The sequence below is a fragment of the Nanorana parkeri genome, unplaced genomic scaffold, assembly GCF_000935625.1.
Source record: "Nanorana parkeri isolate BGI_ZX_2015 unplaced genomic scaffold, ASM93562v1 scaffold3318, whole genome shotgun sequence".
In the NCBI taxonomy this organism is placed as follows: domain Eukaryota; kingdom Metazoa; phylum Chordata; class Amphibia; order Anura; family Dicroglossidae; genus Nanorana; species Nanorana parkeri.
Window position 1 is genome coordinate 6,960 of NW_017309586.1, and position 26,068 is coordinate 33,027.

The following is a 26,068-nucleotide window of genomic DNA, read 5'->3' on the forward strand; positions in this document are numbered from 1 at the left end:
GTACAAAACTCTGTGACTAATTATTTGAACAGAAATAACAAATTAACCCGTTGGTGTGTATATCTTGGCTCTAATATTCGTTTTGCACTGTAAGAATGAGTAATCAGTATTTCCAGCATGTTTAAGTTCTAACATGCATGTTGATTACTGGACTTGTGTAAGCAGAAGCGTGCAGCGCAGTCATTGGCAAACGCTGAAACCATGTTGAGTACTTTTTATATTTTTCAATGTATGTTGTTCAACTGCATCAACTTTTGGTCTGACAAATCTATTATCCTGAATTGCGATATTTATGAAAACGGATATAAGGTAAAAGCACCAAACAGATATAAGGTAAAAGCACCAACCAATCAGAATTAAGATTGAAAGCCCAACTGAACTTTCTGTTTAAAACAGCTAATTACATTCAAGTGACATCAGGACAATAAGTGTGCAAGGCCTAAGTTTACGTACCTGTGTCGTGCTAGCATACTGCAGAGAAGGACCCTTTCTCTCTGGGGAAGCAGTAGTGTCCCTGCAAATGAGGGCTAATGCTCCCCAATCAGCAGAGAGCATGAGCTTTGCTGCAGAGCTTTGGGTCTGGCACAGCAGGGGCGGGGCGGACGACTGTAAAGAGACCACTGCTTCCAGAAAGAGAGCAAGGACCCTCCTGTAGCTTAACTGCCCAGCAGATGCCATAGCAGACTGTAACGTAGCAGGCCTCCCTAGAAGAAAAGCAGCAAGTGAATCTGTCTTTACAGCAGCAGATACAGGCTCTTTTAAAGAGGCAGATGATGGCACAGGTGCTGACTTCTATAGGTGATGTTGAAGTCTGCTTTGGCACCTTTGTGAGTATCTACCAGAGAAGCAGTGGAAGCACCTGTTTAAATAAGGGAGTCCCAAAAGGCCTACTTTAATTTACAAACTCAGGATGCCGAGGGGTATCCTAAACTCAAAGAGGAAATCCTAACCAGGCTCAGGGTTACAATAGCTGCCTGAGCTCAGAATGTGTTTGTATGGGAATATGATCTTGGAAAGCCCACAAGGTCCCAAATTTTATAGTTGCAACCAGAGGTGCTCAAGCTTGCTCAGATTGTGGAACGGGTGGTCTGCAACCATTACATGGGAGCCTTGCCTGTTAAGATACAGCGATGCATTAGGCATACAGACCCCAAAAGTGTGGATGAGCTGGTTTCCTTTGTGGAGCAATGTACTGCTACTGAGAACTAGCTCTGTGATCTGCCCTCCAAGCTAGTAACCTCTGGAACAGAAAAAAACATTATCCTTGGGTAAGATTGTTCTTTTTTATCAAAGGGGTAAACACATTTTTTTAAAGAGGGAGGTGAGGCACCCATGGGTGCCAGATATCTGCCAGAAGTCCTCCAGGGGGCACGAGCACATATTGGTAGTTATTGACTATGCCATCCAGTATCCAGACACAACACCTCTCAGAAACCCATCCTGTAAGGTTATAGCGAAGGATTTATTCCACATGTTTCGGAACCCCTATCATGTCACAAGCAAACAAATAGATGTATAAGTTGTTTAAAGTGACTCACCTATGCACCCTAATGTACCATCCCCAAACTGATGGGCTGGTAGAGTGGCTTAGTAGAACCCTGAAAGTCATTCTAAAAAGTGGTTGATAAGGATGGGAAAGACTGGGACTTCTTGTTACAATATTCAATTTGTTCAGTAAGGAAGTAAGGAACTGTCCCTGTTTGCATTTCTCTGTGGTAAATGTATCTGGATGTAGCAAGGGAAACATTGGACTAAAATGCCTCTGCTCACAATAGTGTATTCAAACACATTGCTCAGATGCAGGAGAAGATAGCTGCAGTCATGAACATAGTTTGGGAACATATAGAGCCAGCCCAAGAGACATAGTTCATAGTTTATAACCAAACCCGAACATTTAACGAGGTAGACAGAGCCTTAGAGCCTTCGCTACAGAGAATACATTTCTAGTAGCAGGACCCCTATCAGATCAGACAGAAAATCAGTGATATCATCTACCAGGTATACCAGCCCGGAAACAGAAAATTCCTCCAAAAGACCATGTTCATCTAATAAAATCTAGAAGGATTGGGAGGCTCTCCCAGCAGAGAATGACCCTAAAGTATCACCAGCGAGGTGAGGGTGTCAGAGACCCTCGTCTGCTACTCAGATAGAGGAGGTGACTGAACTAACCTTATGTGCCATGACATTGTACATGAGACTCACGTCAAAGTAATCTGAAACAGAGTAAAACCATTTCAGAAGAGGTTCAGAAAGTGTTAGCCTTTGGGGTTATGGGGGAATCTAACAGCAAGTGGTTAAGTCCCATAGTGTTCATCTCTTTGCCGGATAGGAGTCTCAGGTTCTGCAATGACTTCCTGAAGCTCAGGATTGGGAAAGTTATAAGTGTGTGATCTAGGTTTCTCAAATAGGTATGGTGAGGGGCTGCAGGGTTAATGGTGAATCTAGAGTGATATCTTCAATAAAGAAGAGATTGATTGAATTAATCCTACTAATCTATGTAAAATATTTTAATTGAAAATGGAAAGTCCATCCTAGTGAAAGTGTCTGATTGAATGATACTCAAACAATCTTTTCATTGTTGTATTGAACAATCATTTTTAAGCACCCAGTTATGAATTTATTGTTATGTGTATAGAGAGCATTGGAGTACATACATGCTAGAACTTTGCCTGTTTTTGTAGTGCGCTTGTACTTAGTTGCATATTCTGCTCTGGTAACAGGTCAATGTTCAGTATCTACAATTTATAGGAGGGTCACCAAAACATTTCATGTCCAGCAGCATTGGACTTCCCAGCAGCGTTAGGCAGAGATCTCAAGTCCTCCTCATTGACAAGCAGTAGGAAGTAGTAACAGTCGTGGCGGCTTTCTTTGTTAACTTTATAGTTCTTCAAGAGATTAAAACATTGGGTGAAACATGCAAATGGGCTGTCTAGTTTCCTTCTGGTATTGATGGGAAGGATCCTACTACCTGGGTAGCTGGTGTAGTGACTTGAACTCAGCACAATGCGTTTTATGGAGCACAGTTAGTGCTTCTGTGTACGTGCCAATAAAACACAAACTGTTTCCTTGTATGGTGTTCTTTATAGTTCATATTTAATGTACTCATATCATGGTCTCTTTTTACTCCTAGACACCCAACATCATGTTGCAGTGCAGCCGAAATTATGTCCGTGCTGTTCTTCAATACCATGAAGTACAAGCCTAAAGACCCCAAGAATCCCAACAATGATCGCTTTGTAATGTCCAAGGTATGGATTACATTCTGAGTTAACATCGCTGGTTCCAAGGAGTCTACAGTTATAAGAACATGTTTGTAAATACATTGGAATCTTCTAGAGATCTGGATGAATAGCTTCAAAAATGGGATCTGGATTTGGACCCCCCAAAAATATAATTGACACATACAATTTTTTACATATCTTGTAAGAAATGTGTCAGACGCCGCAAACTGGAAGGGGCGGGGCACCTCTCCCTGTGTGCAATGTCGGCAGATAGAAACGGGGGGGAGAGAGAGCGAGAGAGGGAAGAAACGGCCAAGAGAGAGGGCCAGTTTGCACCACGAAGCCTGCGTTCCAGAATGTTCGTGCTCTAGAACGCACAGAAACGCAAGCCAGCATTTTTGCAGATCGCACTAGACTTCAATGCACCACCATGCCCATGAACGCAGGTGTTTTTTCATTGGTAGATCACATTGAGCTCGTCATTTGAAAAGTAGATCTCCAGACGAAAAATTGTGGGCACCCCTGATATAGAACATTGATGTTGATATAGAGTGTTTTGGTTTCCCCATATGCTCCTCTATGTACATTTACCAGAAACATACTTTTTTCTAAATGATCCAAAAAACATTGTCTCAGTAATGCTGAGGGACTTCTAGGTACTCCTGTGCAAAATTGAGATGGGCAACATTTTTTATTTCTGGAGAGCACTGGCTTCTTCTATAGTATCCCTAGTGTATATGAATATCACTTTGATTTATTATTTCTTTCATGGAAAAATCATAAACACAGATGTCATCGGAAGTCCAAAAAAATCCCATGGTTCACCCTCGTGTTCATCACTTGTTTATTTCATTGTGCACTGCTGTAAGACACTCATTGTTAGGTAGAATAGCAGGAGTCTCTTCTATCTGTAAACTATCCCTGACCATGGATGTGTCAAGTGTTTATAAATCCCTTAAAGACCTTTCCAGTGTTTTAACAAGCCACACACAGCTTTTCCCCGAGTATACAGTATTTTTGCCAGCTATTTACTATATTGCTATCTCTCATTTCTGCTGATAGTAAACATAGGGCATGGGAAAGTTTAGGTAAAGATAAATCCCTAGAAGTTCCCTGACAGTACAGCAGGTTGTTTATTATCCACATCTGCCTCATCTATCACATGTCGCCGTGTTTCCTTCTCCATTTTATTGTGTGTTTTGTAAAAGTAAAAGATAAAACTCTGTGGGAATATGAAAGTGATGCATCTTTTCTCTCCATCCAGGGTCATGCTGCTCCTATTCTGTACGCAGCCTGGGCCGAGGCTGGATATCTGCCTGAATCAGAACTGCTAAACCTTAGAAAGCTGGACTCTGTCCTGGAGGGACATCCGGTGCCGGTGAGTATATTGGTGAAGAAAAAGTCAAACAATTTGTTTGTAACAATTCATGTATCTTAAAGGATACTTAAAGTGACATTAAACCCTCAGATTTTTTAACATAAACCAATACTGTAATGTGTGCCTTACTGTAATCCATGGTTGTCTCCCTTCTCTTTGCTGCTCTTCCTTTTAAATCCTCATGTCTTCTCATGCTTGGGGAGAACTTCCCTTTGCAGCTCAGGGCCTCTTCCTGTAGTGCTGGCTCAGATTACAAGCCTATACAAACTAATACACAGACACCGTGTATCCATTCCAGAGACAAGGCAGTCTGCTGCAAAACAGAAGTTCTGCAGAGCATGAGAACAGATACAGATTTAAAAGGAAGAGCAGCAAAGAGAAGGGAAACAACCATGGATTACAGTAAGACACACATTACAGTTTTGTTTTATGTTAAAAAATCTGAGGGTTTAATGTCACTTTAAGTAGGATATTTAAAGGCTAACCCCACTTTTTAGACATGTTACACCGATGATTATGGTGTAACATGAAGCATGGTTGCATGCACACAAACTAACCCCCCCCCCTTACTCGAATTGTAGGCTGCTGCATACTGTAAAAAATGTTGTTGTTTTTAACTCGGAGCAGTTGTGCGTCACCCATTCACTGCCTTTGCTCAGTGAAATGTGACTATGGCAGAGGGACCCAGCAGAGTGCGCTAGTGGCAGGGTGGTGACGTTGCAGCAATTGTGGTCCAGCCAGCGCTTCCTCCAGCCCCTTAACAGTAGGACCTCCCATACCTCCATTTGGACCTGGGGCTGGACAAGAGCCTGTGCATTGCACCTGCAAAACACTGATCATAGTTGCAATAATCTGCAGGCTTCAATGTGTACTTAGTAAATGCAAATTTTTTATTTCATCAATGTTGGTGCATTTACTACATTTTTTACAAAAGGTGGATAATACCTTTTATAAGTTGGTTTGACTAATATTTATGAATAATATGTACGCATTTCAGGGATCTTCTCGAAATTAATTTCCTGCTTATTTAGCTTTATTTAAATAACAAGATCCATCTATTTACTGAGAGCCCCCTTCCCCTTGCTAAAACGGGGGGAGTTAGTTAATATACTTATCTTTTCCCAGCTTCCACCATTAGCGCCCAGGCAAGGGTGACGTCACCGTCCTTTCAGTAAATTCCCGGGAAATGCTACATAGCCCAAATCTCCCTAGAAGATGAACCTGCACTGTGCTGGAGTGTCATTTCGCTCTACAAATCCCAATTAGGCATTGCAAGACACTTACAGCCACAGGCATGACTCTCAGAGGAAGATGCATGATGGGATGTGTACTTTCACCACAACTGGAGGGCTGAAGCTTGCCCACCTCTGCTCTAGAGTCATGACATTGGTTGGACGGGGTACCTGGTGGTACCCAAACATGAGACTGTTGCACTTTATGACTGCTTGTCTTGTTAAGGCTTTGGCTACCGTAATACAAAGTGTTAGAAGGGGTTCAAAAAACTATAATCTTGCAGAGGGTTTTAAAAGAGTCTGTCAGCCTTTGCCTTCTGCTGAGAGCAGAGATTGAGAGCTGAATGATCAGCGGTCATTTGATTGCTCAGCTCTCTGTCTTAGATTCAGCGTGTTACAGCAGCAGTGTCCCTTTGTGGCTCTTAGTATTGGGAAGTGTATGTTTCATGCTCCCCATTCTTCTCCTTTAGATTTTTGCCTATCTGCCCCACAGATCACACTAAAAGCAGTCAACTTTCTGTGTCTGTGACACCCAGATCCGTCTTGACTGTCCCCCTGCCAAACTAATAACAAAATCCAGTTGCGTTTAATCAGATTATATTTTAACACTTCCAAAGACTAAAAGTTATCTTTCAATGGAAGATGAAATTGTACGGAATGTCACTGAATATCTGTCACACTAACCCATGCTTGATTCTTTTTCAGAGGCAAGCATTTACAGATGTAGCCACGGGATCGTTGGGGCAAGGGCTGGGGGCTGCTGCCGGCATGGCTTACACCGGAAAATACTTTGACAAAGCCAGGTAATAGCACAGGAGCGAAGCATTTCAGTGTGTGACCAATATTGTCAGAGTGGCTGAAGGTCCTGGACATAATGATTTTTCTGTAGTTGGCGGCGGGTGGTTGCCTTTCTTTTCTGTATTCTGTTTCTGTGTACAGGGTGATGCTCACGGTGGCCAGTTCAAGATATAATTTGTCAGTGAAAGTAGGAAACTAAAGAGCATTTAAAGACAAAGATTTTTGTGGGGGTTTTGGATGGAATAGGCAGGAATGCCTCATATTTGAGCGATTTCTTCTCACTTCCTGTTCTATCCCCAGACAGGCAGTAAAGGGAAATCTCCACACTATGACCCAGAGTAAAACAAAACCTGACAGGGGCGTTCAACTATTCCTGACCCTTATGACACTAAAAGAAGATTTGGCATTAGATACACTTGTGTATTTCCACTTTTGCAGTCAGAATGAAGGGAACCCCTCTATATGTTTGTTATGTGTTTCTATTCACACTGCATATCTAAAATTCATTTAATATAAAACATATTTCTTACCTTTTTAGATGTCTTTATTTAGTAGGCCTTCACTTGCTGTTTTCTCACTTTCAGTAACAGAAAACTGTGACTGTCCTAATAGAAACACTCAGGACAGTCTAAAGCTGGCCATACACCTAGAGATTATCTGCAGGTTTTCTATGGTCAGATGGAAAAAGGGCCACAGATTCCTCCATCTACGCTACACTGTGTGGATGGAGGAACCTCCAACTGGGCCAAGGTTCTGTATCTTGCTAGTCAGCCCCGCTGGCTGTCAAAATACCTGAACAATCTGATTGGATGCAGCCATTGTTCAGGTATTTTGACAGCCAGCGGGGCCGACTAGTAAGATACTGAAGCTTGACCCAGTGGGAGATTCCACCATCCACACAGTGTAGCGTAGATGGAGGAATCTGTTGTACTTTTTCGATCTGACCATAGAAAATCTGCAGATAATCTATGTGTATCTAGGTGTATGGCCAGCTTTAGCGTCTCCTCATTAACATATAATGGTTCTGGCTCTTTAACCTTTGTTAGGACAGACAGTCTTGCTCATGTAGTTTACAAGTGATATGAAATGAAATCAGCTGGCACAGTAGCGGGTTCATTATTTGAAACAAAACAAACACAAACCAAACTCTTCCTGGTGATACGTTTGCTGAAAAGGCCACTTCGGCAAACACTTATTGGTGGAGTTGGATGAAGCTCATGTACTGTGCTGTTAACATTCTGGTTTTCTATACAATGCAGGCAGATCATGGTTGGTGGGAGGGGCTGGCAGGGTGCTGTACATGGCTTTCTGAAAGCATCACATTACCCTGCCTCAGTACTCCTCTCAAGAGCCCTCAGCCTTTAAGCAGACACTGGGCTGTGTCTACGGAGGAGTTATTTAAATATCAAAATGCCTTAATGGGGGGTATCAGTCTGGAGTAGTGGGCATTCCAAGGCAGGCTGTATTTGAATGCAAACCACCCTAGGTAATGTCTGCATATGATGCTGAGCTTCCGTGATTGAAAAAGCTGAAATCCAGTAAATGAAAGAGGGCCAGGGACAGTCAGACTCTGGAGGAAAGAGCTAGATGATGCAGCATGTCCTTCAGCCAGGAAATGAGGCAGGCTCTATCTAACTTGGCAGCTTGGAATGCACATTGTGAGAAGCTCACGTTGTGCAGTGAAATCAGAGTAAGCAATGTCAGTGCAGTTCTGCTTTAAAAAGGACTTTGGTGGATCACATGCAGCGGGTCTCTGACAATACTTTTTCAATATTGCACATAACATGTATCTCGCTATTTTTATAGCATATTACTAAGCTTTGCTGAATAAGGCTTTTCTGTGTTTGTTGAGGAGTGTCTGTTTGAGTATTGTTAGCGGCGTTTGATATCATTCCCGCCTTTTCGTTACCTCGCCTGAACCTGGCTAGGGACATGCGGACATTGAAAGGAGGAGGCGTGTGTCCTTATTAATTCCTTTCCAAGTCTGGGCACGTCTCTAGGAGGTACTCTTCTTACCTAATAACCTGTTTGCTGACATTCTAATGCACGTGTATAGAAATAATTTCAGGAGTTCTGCAGTCTCAGCATATCCCATCCTGGTATAACATCAGCGTTATAATAGGAATACATACTAGAGTTGGTTTTGATAATACAATGAAAGCTTACTTGATAAAATCCCTTCTATGTAGTTAGGACTTCCTTCCATCTGTCCATCACTTTCATCAACTTCCCAGATTTGCTTCTCTTTCCCTGCTGCTTGATGTGATGCAATCTCAAAATAATTGCAAAGTACTATATGATATGTCAACTGGAGATACAAGAGTGCCTTGGCTTTATGCAGTGATATCAACAAATCCTCAATAAAAGACCTGAGCTATTATACTGCAATTCTTTTCATTGTCTTATTCCAGCCAAAATGTTTTATTTCATTTTGGATAAAGCAAGGAAGGCAACAAGACACAGAGCAGGCACCACCTCCTAGTTCAGTATGTTTATTAACTAAAAAATTATTATTAATATTCTTTACAGAGCAGAGTTGCCCTTCTAATAACATTCATCAACAATTAATAGTATATTTTTCTTGTTCTGTTTTCAGTTACCGAGTATACTGTTTGCTTGGAGATGGAGAGACTTCAGAAGGTTCTGTTTGGGAAGCCATGAACTTTGCCGGTCTGTACAAGCTGGACAACCTTGTTGCCATCATTGATGTTAACCGCCTTGGGCAAAGCGATCCTGCCCCTCTACAGCACAAAGTAGAGGTCTACCAGAAACGCTGCGAGGCCTTTGGGTAGGTGATGTGTGGATAGGAAATTCCCCAGTTTTATTGGAAATGAGGAGAAATACTCCAGTATGTCCAGTAAATGCATTTGCATAGTAGCAGTACCACTCCTCTGTCTATATTCAGCTCTCTTTTTTTTTTCATAACCAGGCAAGTGTGATGTTTTCATTGATGTTACCTAAATGAAATGTTACTGAGGAACAAGTACAGCTTATGTCTGTGAAGGTTCTCATTCATCCAGGTAATGGTATATCTGTAAAAAAAAAAAAAAGTCAAGGCAACAGGACTTGCTGTATTTTTCTTGAAGACATTTCACTGGACATCCGACCAGCTTTCTCAATTCAGAATGGATTCAATGGACTCAATCCATTCTGAATTGAGAAAGCTGGTCAAATGTCCAGTGAAACGTCTTCAGGAAAAATACAGCAAGTCCAGTTGCCTTGACTTATTTCTTTACAGATAAGTACAGCTTATATACTTACTGGAGAAGTTGGGTGTGAGATATTAGTACATACAGTATACAGTATACAGTATAGTATGTAATTGGGTACGGTAGACATGTTATATTGGTGCATTTACTTCAAGTGTTTTCTGTGAAGTGGGTTCCATGTAGGTGATTGCAGATGCATCTGGCATCTTTTAATGCCCAGCTCAAAACGTATTTGTAACTTAAACCTGAACTGCAGGTATAAAGTTTTAGGCATACTTACACTGGTCCAGCTTGGCCCAATGTAGGTGTGGGTATGATATACCTGAGGGGCCCACGGGGATCCTGTAAAACACTGCAGTAGTGGGAGCTATTACATTGGATTTCAGCAATTTTCAAGTCCATGTATTGTGCTGTGCAAGTGGCTTCCCCTTGGCTCTGAAAGCACAGCAGGTTGCCCACTCGGCACAGCGGCCATTTAGATAAGCCTAGTCATTTTATCAATGGATACAAGGCATTCTCTGATTGGGTCGAGGGATGGTCATCATGTGATTTCCCCCCCGCAATTACATTGATAAAATTACTAGGCGTTCTCTTGATGGCCACTGTGCCGAGAGAGTGAACCCCCATGTTTTCAGAGCCGAGGGGAAACTACTCGGCTAAGCAGCATGCAGGGCCTGGATGATCGCAGTAAAGAACTGTAGTACCTCCTGCTAATACAGTGTTTTCCAGGATCCCCATGGGCCAAACAGGTATATCATATGCATACTTACATTGGGCCAGGCTTAGATGTCATCTGACCATTCATTTCAACACAAATCCTCCCATAAGATTGTAGGTGCATTTAAACAGAAAGTCCACCTTGTAAATATAATAAATGCATACTTCTTCATAAAAGAAAGAATATGCATTTATTATTTTATTGCATTGGAGCCAGTAAAGCATTGCAACCGTGATCAGTGGATCATAAGTACAATGCTCTGGCTCCTGCAGATTCTTTCTCCTTTGATGTTTGTTTGTACCTCGATATGGACATGGACGGGAGGAAGAATGAATGGACTACCAGTACGATGACGTCACCACACTTGTATTTCATTGAGAGCTGTAAGACCCTCTGCCGCGGTAGCTTTAGTTTTTCCATTTACAGATCCTGTGAAAGGATCTCTGAATGGATCATGTGGTTGTGTGGGTGAAGTCATGCACCCTTTTCAAAAACTAATTAGACACTGCTGGAAGAGTTAATATTGCTGTCTGTTATCCTTTTAGGGAAAGTTGCCCTGACTTTCACTGATGACCACACAGGAAGTAAGTGGAATCTTCCGAGAGGGGTCACAGGCAGCATTAAAAACACAACAAAGCTTCTAACCTTTCCCCACGCTATCAAAAAAATTATTACAAATATTTTGTCTGTATTTCACCCACATATATATATATATATATATATGTATATATATATATTATATATAGCTTTCTCATTATGATATATGGACAGTAATAATGAAATAGATTTCAGTATTCACTTGCTGAGGCGGATTAGCTAAGCTAACCTGAGCCCAACTCACATATTGCTCTCTTGCATCCAGGGTCAGTAATTTTGTTCTTTGTGTCCAGATCAGCTTCTACCGCAAACTTCTCACATATCCATTAGTGGGCAGCAAGCTGTACAAGAGACCTGGAGGAGGAAGTACTTGGCTTGGGTGCCATTTACTGTAAATGACCCGGTCATAGGATAGGAGAACCCATCCCCTTCTTCATCAGTCCCCTGCTTTTTCTTAATTTACATTGAACATGCTGCGTTTTATCTGTGCAATATTTGATATGCTGTTTATGTTGTAGGTGGAACGCTGTTGTTGTGGATGGTCACAGCGTGGAAGAATTGTGTAAAGCATTCACTGGTGTGAAGAACCAGCCAACTGCAATCATTGCTAAAACCTTCAAAGGCAAAGGCATCGCAGGTATGGCAGTCCAGTGTCTTTAAAGAAAACCTCCAATTGCCCCCCCCCCCCCTAAAAAAAATTGTGGGAGTGGGCAAGGGAAAGTTATCGGGTTGTGCCAGTCTGACCAACATACATAGCACCAGTCCCATATCCCACTGGCTGCACATCCCAGTGTAATTCACCTCTTGGACCGATGGCCAGCTTCATCCCCAGCTCATCGACACACCTACCTGGAAAATTTTGAAACTTGCAGTATGTCCTGACATTGAATAACATTATGACTTGCAGCCAGCAGATCAAATACAGTGGATCCTCCATGTGCATTAATACAGTCCATTCATCACCCAAAGGTTTGCAAAGACAGGCTATCCGTGATGAATATATTGCTTGGAGAGAACTAATCTGAGCTATTACTTCACATTTTGGAATATTATACTATAATATTATACTAAAACAAAATGAAGTTACAGTTGTTGAGCCACTACTGCTAATATCGCCATGGTTATCATTATTCTCTGCTTTGGTGGTTTTGCTGTTTAAGTTTTATATTATATAAAGACCTTGATGGGCATGTCAACCTAACAGTGAAATTCATGAATTGCTATTGACTACCTATTGGTGAAACAACACTCCATATCACTCTTTCTCATTCATTTGATGGCGATAGGTGTGGAAGATAAGGAAGGCTGGCATGGGAAGCCCCTTCCAAAAGACTTGGCTGAGAAAACCATCAAGGAGATTGAGAGCAAGATCCAAAGTAAGAAGAAGTTAAGCCCTGCACTGCCTGTGGAAGATGCACCATCTGTCAACATTAAGAATATCAAGATGCTTTCTCCACCTAATTTTAAGTTGGGAGACAAGGTATGTGGGTAAGGCTCATAAGATCATTAGAGCAAAACACGGAGGCTTATACTCCATCTGCTTATCTCTCCTTAATTAAATTCTAGTGACCTGACTGCCATGTTAGGCCCTCTAAGTTCGGTACTTAGAGTCAGTGACACAGAACAAGCATGCAGATAAGGACTTCTGACTTTCTCTGATTATCCTGTCCATACTTGTTCTGGGTCACTTACTGTAAAAGCACCGAAGCCAGTAAGTCAGCATAACCATCAGACAAATATTATTTTCAGAAGGAGGTCAGCAATGGAAGTCATAATTTTTCCTTAATGACAGGTTTACACTGACCCCTTTGCCCACCCACCATCTGTATATGGATGCCCCAGCACGATGCCCTTTATAAACATCCTTTGCTTTGTGAGCCACCAGACGACACTTAGTTCAGCTGGTTGCTCCCTATGCTGTTGTTCCATTCAGTGGCCTGGAGTTAAGAGAATACACGGCACGGAGACTCAATCTACATCAAATATCTGGTGCTTGATCTTTGCTGTGCATCATCTCCAAATAATGGAATGACGTGAAACTTAAGCAGGGCTAGCCTTCTTCTCTGCTGACAGCTTGAATGGAGTGGTAGGGAAGTGAAGCTAAAGTAGGTAGGTGTGGAGGGAGCATTAAAGCTACCATGTTGCTTTCTTCTGCATCAACATGGAACATCCTGTGGTTAAGCACTGTTATGTGTAAAATGCGTTAAAGATTTTCCCCACTTGCTGTACCCCATTTTTGTGAAATAAAGATGTTTGCATTGGACCATCAACCTGTTTGCTATACAAGCATGGGGTTGGCAGGGTTCCTATATGCAATGTGAAGGCATTCTCTAAAGAACATTCCTTTAAAAACCTCATTAGTGTGATTTATTGATTGTGTCTGCTGCTGTAATAAAATGCGACAATAAACTTCTCTTCCAGATTGCTACTCGCAAGGCTTACGGTCTTGCTCTGGCTAAGCTGGGACACGCCAGTGACAGAGTTATCGCTCTGGATGGTGACACCAAGAACTCAACATTCTCTGAGCTGTTTAAAAAAGAGCACCCAGATCGCTTCATCGAGTGTTACATCGCTGAACAAAACATGGTATGTCTGCCACAACTGTGTCTGTCTGCCATCTTTTGCAGGGTATGATGGGTAGATGGAGCTGAGGAGCATAGAACATTTCTTAAACAACAGCAACCCCCACACTGCCAGTGTTAAGTGCTCATTTGTGTCTAGGTTAGAAATGTATTTGTTTGGCTGTGACAGCGCTCCCTCCAGCCTGTCTCTTCTTCCGTTGCAGTGATGGTATGTCCCTTGGCAACCCCACGTGCTGAACACTGCATAGACTGTAGGATCCTTAGATCGCTGCAGTGGAAGGGACCAGTCTAAGAGCAAGCCGGCCCGAAACATCAGGTAGGTATAACTTTTTCTTTTGAACGTAGACACAAATGAGCACTTAACCCTTGCAGAATTGTTTTCCCCGGAGTTCTGCTTTAATATGTTCACCTGCTACGATGGTGTGCTATACTTAATTGTGCCCAGTGTATCTTAGGTGCAATTAATATTTTCTCACATTTTACTTGGTTATGGTCATCTTTTTATTTGGTCACCAAAATGCAGTGATCGTAAAAGTGTAGACATAATCCTTTATACATTGTATAATCCACAACACTGGTCCAGTTTGTAATGTTATAATACTATGTTCTGTTGCTGTAGGTGAGTGTAGCTGTTGGCTCCACTACTCGTGACCGCACAGTTGCCTTTGCCAGTGCGTTTGCCACATTCTTCACAAGAGCCTTTGACCAAATCAGAATGGCCGCCATCTCTGAGAGCAACATTAACCTTTGTGGATCTCACTGTGGAGTCTCTATTGGTGAGTTTTGTGGCAGCAGCTCTAGGTTAGGCTTATAAAGATTTGATGCTACAATGAAGAACATCACAGTGTGAGTTACAGGTAAGTGAAGGTGAGTCACACAGACTATGTTGTAGGTAACTATAGCTAGGGGTGAAGGGGAGTAATGGTGGTGCATTTTAGTGATGGTGATTCATGTTACCATTTGGGGTGGATTGCTGGTGGTGCATGTTAAGGCGGGGGTAGGGGGTGCACGGTACCTCTGGCTCTGTCTGGCGTCCCGCGTAGCTCAAAACACGTCACTGGTTGCGAGGAGCTGGGCAAGAGATGCCAGCCAGAGTGTCACAGGTTGCTAAGAGCTCTTAGAAACTTGGGACGTTCTGGCTAGAAAGGGGGCAGCATGCTTCCCCCCCATGTGGCCCAATGAGATGCGGTCTGAGGCAACCACCTCAGGCTGCTTCATTATAGGGACTATGACGATAGTTAAAATGGTCAGTCCACACACAGCTCCTGTGTTCAGAAATCACTGACTTTCTAGGTCTTGGCCTATGTGGCCTTTCTAGCCTTTGGTAGGTTCAGTAAAATCCTCAGTACCTGACTAACCATGGTTGACAGGTTCCTCAGATGGCAGCAGTCAGGGTTGTTGCTCGTTATTCTGGACTGTTGCTTCTCTGACCTTTCCTGTACTCCACACTTGCTCAGACAGAGTGTCATCAGTCATTCAGCATGGTTTTACTTCTCTCTCTTTTGCCTCATTTTAAGTTTCCATCTCTCAGGCTGGCCATACACTGCTCTAGTTTTTTTCTTCAACCCGCGGACTGAACGAGAAAAATAGAGCAGATTCTTCCATCAACACAATGAGTGTGTTGATTGAGAAATCCCACCGGCCGCTGTCAGAATACCCAAATAGAGCCAAAGGCCTATTGGCTGCCTGCTCTGATTGTTCGAAGATTTTTCCGGCCGGCTCCCTCTATCAGCTGACCGAAAGGGTGCCGACAGCGGCATCCACTGGGCACATTTCGTTCCGGTTCCTCAAAAAACTGCCACAATTCGCACAGTGTGTGGGCACCCTTACTCTGTCTTCTACCTGCGTTCTTTCCTGTTTTCTGTCTTGCAGTGCTCATTGTCCTCCCTCTTTCTCTATACCTCCCTATATCTCACTCTCTCCTTTCTTCCTCTTTTTTCCATCTGATATCTTGTAGTAAGGAAATGTTGTAATTTCATTTAGTAATGTTTTATGAGAAGCTTATCACCTCCTGCATTATGGCAAGCATGAGGTGGTGCCATATTGGAGATGAACACACTTAAGCTTTTTACTTTCATGTCCCACTGGAACCCCATTAGTGAGAGGAGAAGAACAAAAATGTTATTGTTACATTTCTAACAGGGTTATTCACAAAAGGGTGAAGAGTTTGGAGACGGCAGGAAAAGTGAACAATCTAGGACAACATAGCTGAACTGGAAAGTGAGCTGAATCGGAAAATTTTTCCAAATCAGCTATTTTGTCCTAGATTGTTCACTTCTCCTGCCGTCTCCAAACTCTTCAACCTTTAGTGAATAACCCTGTAAATGTTTTGAAATGTTTAGAGAAATACCAATTTTTACTTAGACTCCAAGGGGCTGGTAAAAAAAAGCCACAGCTATGTCTAAGTCACTGCTTCCAAGTTCTAGCTATAAAAGACGGCAGGAAAAGTGAACAATCTAGGACAACATAGCTGAACTGGAAAGTGAGCTGAATCGGAAAATTTTTCCAAATCAGCTATTTTGTCCTAGATTGTTCACTTCTCCTGCCGTCTCCAAACTCTTCAACCTTTAGTGAATAACCCTGTAAATGTTTTGAAATGTTTAGAGAAATACCAATTTTTACTTAGACTCCAAGGGGCTGGTAAAAAAAAGCCACAGCTATGTCTAAGTCACTGCTTCCAAGTTCTAGCTATAAATCTGGCTAAGAAATGGTTGTCTCTGACTCGACATGTCAGGAAACACCTGACAGGTCAGTGATTTATGAAGTCGTAAAGGCAAGATGAGGATGTGGACCCCAGAGCTTACAAGTTTAAAGTGAACCTATTCTTTGGTCTCTAATGTTGGTCTCACCAGTTGCACATACCCATCTTTGCTTCATTACTCCACCACTCTGTTTAGCCCAGGGGTGAGCAACCTGGACACTCCTGCTGCGGTAAAGCTACAAATCCCATTGTGCAATCTTCTTTTATTGGGTAGAGCTGGGGTAGGCAATCTTTGCGCTCCAGCTGTGGTGAAACTCCAAATCCCATTATGCCATTGCCTCTGCCTCCGGGACTCATTTCTGTGTCTGTCAGATTCTTGCATTGCCTCAAGGGACTGCCCACCTCTGTTTTAGTTATTTGGACTAAAGAGAGACGCCCTGTGTAAGCATTATGTCGTGGTTTGAAGCTTACACAAGACCGAGGACGCTCTCTCCACAGTACCGGGGGCCTGAGCTGGTTAATGGGAGTGAGGGGGGTGTGTTACATAATCCCCATACCTGGAAGTCCCAGGCAATCTCTTCTTTCCTAATGGCAGGGAAGCAAAGTAAAGGTGAGTGTGCGCTGCCATTGTTAATTGGCCTGGCTTGAACAAAACACAGGTTTTCTTTATAAACAAGTAAGACGTAACATCTTTTATATTTCTATCCTGATAGGTTTTCTAAATGACCCCAGCCTCAGTTTAGGGAAGACTAGAATTCTTTATCTTATGTTTTGAATGGAAAACTTAAAAGTTTGAAGCATTTGTTATGTAAACCATAACATTGAAAGTCTATTATTTGGTCCCTTTTGTTCAATATACCTTGGGAAGTGTTTAGTTATTTCTGTTGGATAAGTGCAAAGAAGTGTCCAAACATAAATCTTGCCAGCTGATGACTTCCTATTATTTCTCCCTGTGCTGTACTCTTATCAGGTACATTTTCCCAGCTATCTCTGAGAACTACAGAACCCCTGTCGTCTATATTATGGAGAAGAGGTGACGGGTGGGGGTTTTCTGTAGTCCTGTCCTATGGTGACAATGCTGCTGCTCTATAGATACACTTAGATAAAATATGGTGAGTGTTGGCACCCTAGGGCAGGAAGTATAGTACTGGCAGGATCAGCAGGTGAAAAAAAATTTTTTTTTAAAAATGCAGCAACCACATGTGAAGACTAGTTAGCTGTATTATTAAATGTTTTTTCTTCTTGGGTTTAGATACGCTTTCAGCTGGTTATGCGTTGTGTGATTTACAAGCAATGCAAGACATCTGAGCATTGCAATAATCTGGTAGTGTTAGGGGAACAGATACATGATAGTAAGGTCCTGTGTGGATGGGCTTCAGGCTTTGTTGATGAGCATGCATTTGACATCAATTTGAGATGCTTGGTATTTGGCAAGCACGCTGTCTGACCTGCTTTAAGCTGCTTCTGTATTCCAATAGACTTGTTTGGGGGGGGAGGAAAGGGGAGAGCAGTTCTGACATGACCCAAAGCCCATCCTCATAGGCCTTAGTCTCAAAAGCAGTACCGGATTATCTATTCTGCTTAGAAAGCAAATTGTTTCAGTTGGGATTCGAAATTGCGTCTCTAAGTGATCTAAATAAGAAAGCTGTGTTCGTGTTTAGCCAATACTAGTAACAGGCTAAGTGTTCTATTGGGTATCTTCAGTAGTTTTGCTGTATTGGGGGATCCAAAGTTGCTATTATGTGTTTGGCAGTGTCATCTCACAATGGTTCCCAGCCTTATGTGTCCTCCTACATTTCTTTCATACTGCTGCACCTTGAACCTTACTTTTCTTTTTGTTCTAGTTTTCTTCTCTTTCTTTACCTCCTGCTTCCAAACACAAGAAGACTGGTGTTTGCAGGTAGTCTTGCATGCTAGCTAAGAGTTCTTAGCCCCTGGTCTTAATGTTTGGTCGTCATTGTCTTTCTGCAGATAGAATACAAAAGATAGAATACAAAAGTGTGATATCAGGTTGATTGAACTTAAATTCACAAAGTAGCTTTTTTCCACTGTAAACGTAGAGCTAGTAAAGTGTAGTGTTTGAGATGTGTTTACATGTGTTAGATGAAGAAATAAAGGCAAAGCATTACTGATCTCAAACTGACCTTAAATGAGTTCGGGAGCCAGTCCTTCCAGTCCAGGAGCCAGCAGGATTTATTTAGGAGCCAGCTCGGTTAGCAACAACTAGAGAAAACTTCAAACGTTAGGCATCAGCTGTAATTTTTAAAGAACATGGGCTACCTAGCTCCTGGGATTCGTCAAGCCTTGCCTTAGGACACCTACAATATAGGATACATATCTGATCCAGTGAAAACTTTTTATATAAATGGGTAAATGTATGCCATCGTCCAATAATCAATATTAAAAAAATCTCTTTCTTCAACTATTAAAATGATCCGGTACAACAGCTTGCTTTAGGGAGCGTAGTGACGTATCCAAAGCTTCTGGGTATGGGGGTGTATATGACTAATTTTTACTGTTGCTTAAACCACCTCGCTCAGCATTTACATTTTTTGAGATTGCCTTTATTGTTTTGTGCATCAGTTGTTACAGAGACTGTTCATATTCACATGAGGTTCACATATACATGCAGTTATTCCAATAGCAAGATATATGAAAAAGTCTGGTCTACTAACTGGCTTTTCTTTGAGGTCTGTTACAGTTGCTTATACATGTACCTACCTACACTCAAATGATTGTATCTTCTGATTTCACCTATGGTTTGTGGGTGTTTTAAGCATCATTTTGCATTATTATTAGTGGCTGTATTTTAAACTCAGCCCACTTTTTCTATATGTAGGGCCAAAAAAATCAGTTATACCCAAAAGTCCCAGCTTGTTCTTCATCAGATAGCCAAACTAACAGGAATTTGTGGAAGCCAGATATTGGAAAGCCATCAAGGCATAGGTTGCCTGTAGAGATTAGGGGGTGATTGGACATGCAAACACAACCTGTCCTCTGCCATGGTTGCAAACCTTCAAAGTGTTGCAGAGTACTTTAAAAGCTTGTAAGGCCAGCGCTGCCAACTTGGGAAGTTTATGCCAGTACTGAGGTGAGTGAGACTTAAGTGGCTATACTGCCAATGCAGTAGCTTCCTATTGAGTGTGAACCATAATCATCTGAATATAATTTCCAGTTTACTTGATTATTGTTTATACCTCAAGTTCTTTAATACAAAAGACACCAGCAGAGTCAGCCAGGAATCAAGTAGCAGCAGCTCGTAGCAAAGATAAAATGAGAAGGAGACATAGACCAGCAAACTGATTGTGTGTGAACCCTAAAATACCTTTATTAAATAAAAGAATAAAATGCACTCACAGCGATACACCTTCTGTGGAACCTGTCAGCTGAAATCTCAGCACCAAGTCATATCCCGCTGGTGTCTTACTTTTGTTCAAGCAGGAGAGGCCGTGAAGGATAGCGCTCGTCTGGACGGTATGCCTGTGGAGGCTGTCCAGTGGACAAATCAGGTGCCGGTCCGGTACTGTCGGCTGATCGTTCAGACGTTACGGCAAGCAGGCTTCCCTGGCAGAGGCTGTTGTACTGATCTGTATGATTAAAGGCCTCTCTGAGGCTCCATTCACATATCGTGTTTGTGTTTCCCACGCGGTTTTCCATGCGGAAGACCGCACGGCAACGCAACCGCTAAAATCTTTAATCTGCACAGATTCCGCTAGTTCGCGGCTATTACAGCTGTGACCGCACGGAATCCGTCAAAAAATCACGCTTAGACTATTTTGCCGGCCACCGCAAAAGTCTGAACAATGCACATTAAAGTGCATTGCTTTTTCTGTTTAGAGCGGCTTCGCATGTATTTGGCCGGCTGAATACGTGCGGACAACCACTCCTGTGTGAATGGAGCCTGAGAATCCCGTGCAGGTAGATTGACTAGTCCACTGGTCCAGCCAGTACTGTGGAGGACAATGTCAGAGAACAGTTGTAAGGACGGAGAGAGAAATGGGGCAACGGGTTTTGAGGAATATACCTGTTTTTTAAGGCCCAAACTCTAATCTGGTGGGCGTAAATTTGGCGGGAAACAGTGCTGTTTGAAAAATAATGGTAAGAGGAGCCAAAGAATCAGTGGATGGAGGAGCCAGAAGAAACCATTAAGGCCATGGTGTGGCCGCGATGTGAGCCTGAGTGCACGTGTTCGGTGAAGCTCCGTTGCCTCCGCTCGTGACATCCTGTTCTTCTCCTGCCTACCGCTCTATCTGGCAGCCCTCTCTCCTGTGCGGGACTTACCGGGGAGCAGATCTAAAAAAAAAAATAAAAACATTAAGGCCATGGTTCTCAACTGGTGGGTCGTGACCCAAAAGTAGGTCGCGACCCGGTTGTTCAGTGGGTCCGCCATATGCCTTCCACTTTTGTAGGTGAGAGGCTACTCAGCCTCCCCCTACCTTCCCCCTAGCGCAGAACTGTCCATTCTTACACCAAGCAGCCATTCAAAATATGCTGCCCGGCGCCAAGTGTCGACTTGAGGTGGGGTGGGCTAGGGGTATGGCCACAAAGGAGCTCCAGCCATATGTACATTGCTTATACTGTCGCTCCTTTGCATGTCCTGTAGAGGTGCCTGGACTGGAGTGACATCACATTCTGGCTCCCAGCTACTCTACAGGTACACATGGGAGCTGTGCAAGCAATGCTCATATGAATGGAGCTCCAGCGCAGCAGCCCACACTGCCGTGCGTTCCATTGCGCTACGACTCTGGCCGCAACTTAATGACCGAGGACAAATGTGGGTCCTGAGGTTACACAGGTTGAGAACCACTGCATTAAGGGATGCTGTAACACTGTAAAGAACGCTCCTTTTTTAAGCCCAAAATAATAATTTGATGGCCCGTCCACCAGATTATAGTTTTGGGCTTGAAAAAGTATTATTATTAGTTTGGGGCCTGTTCACACCAGCAGCTGGGTTAAAGCACCGCCAATGGTGTGTGCTGCCAAGGCTGTAATGCCGATGTGTTGGAAACATTGACATTTCATTCAGTTCTATTAGCCACAGTGCTGTGTAATGCATTTCATCACACTATGCTGCGCTTGCATAAAGTACTACATGCCATACTTTTTTCAGCGTTGGGACTGCACTGCACAAGACTGATTGAGAAACCCTGCTTTAAACTATCAAAGTACTGGCCTAAATTCCAGTGATCACTCTAACTAATATAGGAATTCTGCAAGACTGAAAACATTAATGCACATAAGTGTGTGTGTGTGTGGTTTTATTTATTGGTTCCTAATCACATGACAAGTGTCATCCGTTTGACACTAACATTTGTGAACTTTGCAGGTGAAGATGGTGCATCTCAGATGGGCCTGGAAGATCTGACCATGTTCAGAGTTGTCCCCAATGCAACTGTCTTCTACCCAAGTGATGCAGTGTCTACAGAGAAAGCAGTTGAGCTTGCTGCAAACACAAAGGTAGGTCTAGTCATATTACACCACAATTATGATTGCTGTCTGGACATCAGATGGAGATTGGTAAAGTTGCGTCATACCCATATGGTCCGCCATCTCTCATCTCCCTATGAAATTGTAATATGATGACTACAGCCGGACTTGTTACTGAAACATAGTAAAACATTTCCTCTACTACAGGGAATTTGCTTCATTAGAACAAGTCGCCCAGAGAACGCGGTTATCTACAACAACAATGAGGAATTCAAGATTGGACAAGCCAAGGTCAGTGCACTAAGGAAAGCACTAAATCTTGTTCAGAAAGAAGTAGATTCTGGGGTGTTTGAAGACCATAGAAATTTTCAGTTACTCAGCCTCTGTTCACATTGTTCGCAACGGCATACATGTTTCAGTTTTTTCCAAAGAAGCATGAACAAGAAAAATATTGTTTTCAATGGACCCTGCCAATACATCGTGTTGTGGTGTATTGTAAAAACTCTTGTTTGCTGCATATAGATGTGCTGACTATAAGTGGGCTCACCCTAATCACCCCGAGGGCAACACTGAAACCGCAACAGCGGACACCATGTTTTTAGTCCCTGAGCCAGTGGAAAGATCACAAAGATCTCTCTGTGACCGGCTCAGCGTTACAGATGGCAGCAGCACTTGCCAATTACATTCCTCACATAACAGCCCAGCCCTTGGTGCCCAGGAAGCTGTGAGGGAGTGTGGCTACGGCTTCCCATCCAATCAGGAAGCCGTGCAGGTGGTCACTTGCCAGGCTCCCTGCTTCATTACTGCACCCCTGCTGGAAAAGGTAAGGGACAGTTGAAGAGATGGGAATCCGGGATACCTCAGGTCTGTGTATGTATGAGATATATATTCTGTATATATGTTTGTTTGTACTTTGGTGTGCACACCCTAATGCAATAGGCTGCACCCGCCTATGGTACTTGCATCAACCTGTGTCAACACCCATCAACACAGCATGCATTTACGCATAGATTTCTGATGCAAATTGTCTTTCTGAGGATAATTTGGGTACGCAGCCTCTCTCCTGTAGAAGTACCAACATGATTATATCCCCTGGTTCACCTGAGAACATGTTGGAATTCTCCTGGGAAGAGCATGAATGCCACCATCCATTAATATATGCTGAAAGAAGATGAAGGCGTTGATGGTGCTGGCATTTGGGCAGCGTACTGGTGAGAATATGTTAGTGGTGTTAGGGCATCTGATGGGGAATAGGATATGACATTGTCTGTGTATGCTGTAAAATAGGATGAGTGTAAATGTGGCAGATACCTCAGCCAATCAATCCTTAGGTGAGAATCAATTGGACATGTTCACGAACCTTGTCTGATGCCAGAAGTGGTCTCCTCATTGCTGTATAGTAATAAACATACTGCACATGCTTAGCTACCCTAAACATGGAGATTTATGTTCTAGGCTGGCAGGCAAAAAACCTTACTCACATCTGTGTGATCTTCTGAGTCCTATGGCCACCTCAGCTTTATATTTCTGATGTATATTTTGCATGGTAGAACTTTGATAGTTGGGGGTACAAATGTAATCCACGACCTTCTGTGGTATTTGTTCTGATATGTTCTCCCTTCACTACCAACAGCTGATCGATGCCTCTGATTTGTGTCTGTTTTTGTGTTAGGTGGTGAAGCAGAGCAAAGAGGATCAGGTGACAGTCATTGGTTCTGGGGTCACTCTGCATGAGGCCCTCAGTGCAGCAGAGCAACTAAACAGCAGAGGTAAAGACGTTTATTTCATGCATTTTGGTGTCAAATTGATAAGCACATAGTCAGACCAATCAACAGCATTAGTTTTAGCTTTCCGCCCACTTTTGTTTGTCAAAAAAAGTTATAATGCAACTTATCCCTTGCAAGGGTACATCCATTATAAACATGAACTTAGGAATTCCATCATCCAGCTAGCCATATATTTTATCCTTTCACATCACAGACAAACCTACAGCACTACTATGCCACTAAGCTTCCTGTTTCCTAATATCGCCTGGCTTCCAAACCAGATAATAACCTTAGCCTGAAGTGGTGGCCAGGAAGCCCACCCTCATTCTTACTGGCCAGATTCCAGAGCACAAAAGAAAGAAAACCAGATTTCTGTCAAACACCATCTACCTTTGGAGTTTACAAAAACTGCCACAGCCTTGGCAGCAGATACACCCTGTGCCAGACCAACTCCCGGGCTGTTTGGGCCTGTTTATTAAAATATGTATTCAAAAAAGTAGAAAGTATATTAAAAATCATATCAAATGTTTGCTGTTCAACTACAGATGTCACTGTGGACTCAACATTTCTCTTGTGTCTTCACAGACCAGATCACAATTCGTATTATTGATCTATTCACCATCAAACCTCTGGACCGACAAACCATCCTTGACAGTGCAAAAGCCACGAAGGGCCGAATTATAACGGTGGAGGACCATTACTATGAAGGTGAGGGCATTTAGAAGTATGATGTTGGTTTTTCACAAGCTGTTATATAGTTCCTTTTATTAAGACAACACAAAATGGAAGGATGTGAACTATTCCATGGTGGATTGTGACATCACCACCCCTCGTCCAATCAGAGAACGCCTTGTATAGATTGATAAATATACTTGACGTTCTCTGAAGAGCCACTGTGCCGAGCGAGCAACAGCTTGATGGGAATTTATCAAAACTGGAGCAGACAAAATCTGGAGCAGTTGTGCATGGCAACCAATCAGCTTCTCTCTTTAATTTTCAAATCTTAACAAAACTAACCGAAGAGAGGAGCTGATTGGTTGCCATGCACAGCTGCTCCAGATTTTGTCTGTTCCAGTTTTTATTAAATTCCCCCACTTGTGTTTTCAGAGCAGGGGGGAAGACACTCTGCTCAGGACCAGAAAGATTGCAGCCAGCATTGTAGCATGATCCAGTATATATATAGATATATCTAGATATATATATATGTGTATGTGTGTGTGTATATATATATATATGTATTATGAAATGTCTGTAAGTCATGTGATGTATGTGTTTTAAACTTTAGGGGGCATTGGAGAGGCAGTGGCATCTGCAATGGTTGGAGTACCTGGGATTACAGTGAAGTCACTGGCAGTATCTGGAGTTCCTCGCAGTGGCAAACCAGAAGAGCTTCTCAAGATGTTCGGTATTGACAAAGACGCCATCGTGGAAGCCGTCAAAAAAATTGTCTGAACACCCACTCAGAGCAGAACAAATCTTCACAGCATTCCAGATCCCGAGGTGTTATGCAATACAGTTTCCCAAGAATGACACTGTTAATACAATAAAGCTTATGAACAAAACTTGGACTTTTAAGATTCTCTGTTAGTGAATGAGAGGTCAATAAATAGATGAGCTGAGCCATATTAGGTCTTTTATTTTTATTAAAGGCAGGAAGATTCAGTCTGGGAGAGTAAGGAACAGCTCTAAATCAATCAGGCTCTAGTACAGGGAGGTGGCTGATAGTAGGGGAGAGCACAGCGTTTATGTCATTGGTGTCTTGCTACTGCTTCACTACCCAATCATAAGCTGTAACAGTCACTTAAATTGCAGCAGAGAAAGGAGGGCAGGACCTGGTTGTGCTGATTTACAGGGATGTTTCAATTATAAAACTGGCTGAACAGAACTACAATTTCACACATACTTAAAGGAGAACAATGGGGTTAGGGTTTTCCCCCATAGTTCTCCTTAGGGTAACGGGAGGACACAAACTAGCTCAGTATACCGCAAGCTCAGTATACCCTAAGCTCAGTATACCGCGAGCTACAGTTCGCGGTATACTGAGATGCAGCAGCTGAAGCGGATCCCCACAATTATGTCTGGATCCGCCCAGCTGCGTGAGTGACAGCTGGCTCTGCCTATCTAGAGGCAGAACCAACTGTACCCGCCCCCTCCCCCGTCCGTTCCGCCAGTCAGCGCTAGAGGATCGGGGAGGGGGGAATGCAGTCCCTCCCCTGTCACGGCTCTCTGCTGTGACAGGATCGAGAAGTGAGCGAACGCTGGTATGTGTTCGCTCACTTCCCAATCTACTGAGCCGACCTGTGACAGTCTCATTGTCATAGGTCGGCTAGGACTATGAGGATGAGTGAAAAGCACTCACCTCATAGTTCTCCTTTATTACTACACTGTAAATGCACACTGTAAATCCCAGATGCAGCGTACAGCATTAAAAAGAATAGC

The 26,068-nt window shown here is 42.9% G+C and overlaps 1 protein-coding gene across 1 annotated transcript; it reads left to right on the plus strand.

Annotated features, from left to right (window-relative positions):
- The first annotated feature begins 851 nt into the window (after positions 1 to 851).
- Positions 852 to 25,191, plus strand: LOC108803031 (transketolase-like). The gene is made up of 13 exons (XM_018574880.1): positions 852 to 861; positions 3,157 to 3,248; positions 6,537 to 6,634; positions 9,226 to 9,417; positions 11,672 to 11,790; positions 12,440 to 12,633; positions 13,575 to 13,739; positions 14,355 to 14,511; positions 21,763 to 21,893; positions 22,071 to 22,154; positions 23,536 to 23,632; positions 24,215 to 24,337; positions 24,915 to 25,191. The coding sequence occupies exons 2-13, from the start codon at positions 3,165 to 3,167 to the stop codon at positions 25,079 to 25,081; spliced, it is 1,611 nt and encodes a 536-aa protein (XP_018430382.1). The 5' UTR covers positions 852 to 861; positions 3,157 to 3,164; the 3' UTR covers positions 25,082 to 25,191.
- Positions 25,192 to 26,068: the final 877 nt, after the last annotated feature.

Bases quoted from the DNA above. Each gene is read 5' to 3' on its own strand.
- LOC108803031 (XM_018574880.1), top strand. From the start codon at position 3,165: ATGTCCGTGCTGTTCTTCAATACCATGAAGTACAAGCCTAAAGACCCC. The intron at 14,512-21,762 runs GTGAGTTTTGTG...TGAACTTTGCAG, and splicing joins TCACTGTGGAGTCTCTATTG to GTGAAGATGGTGCATCTCAG. The intron at 24,338-24,914 runs GTGAGGGCATTT...TTTAAACTTTAG, and splicing joins GGAGGACCATTACTATGAAG to GGGGCATTGGAGAGGCAGTG.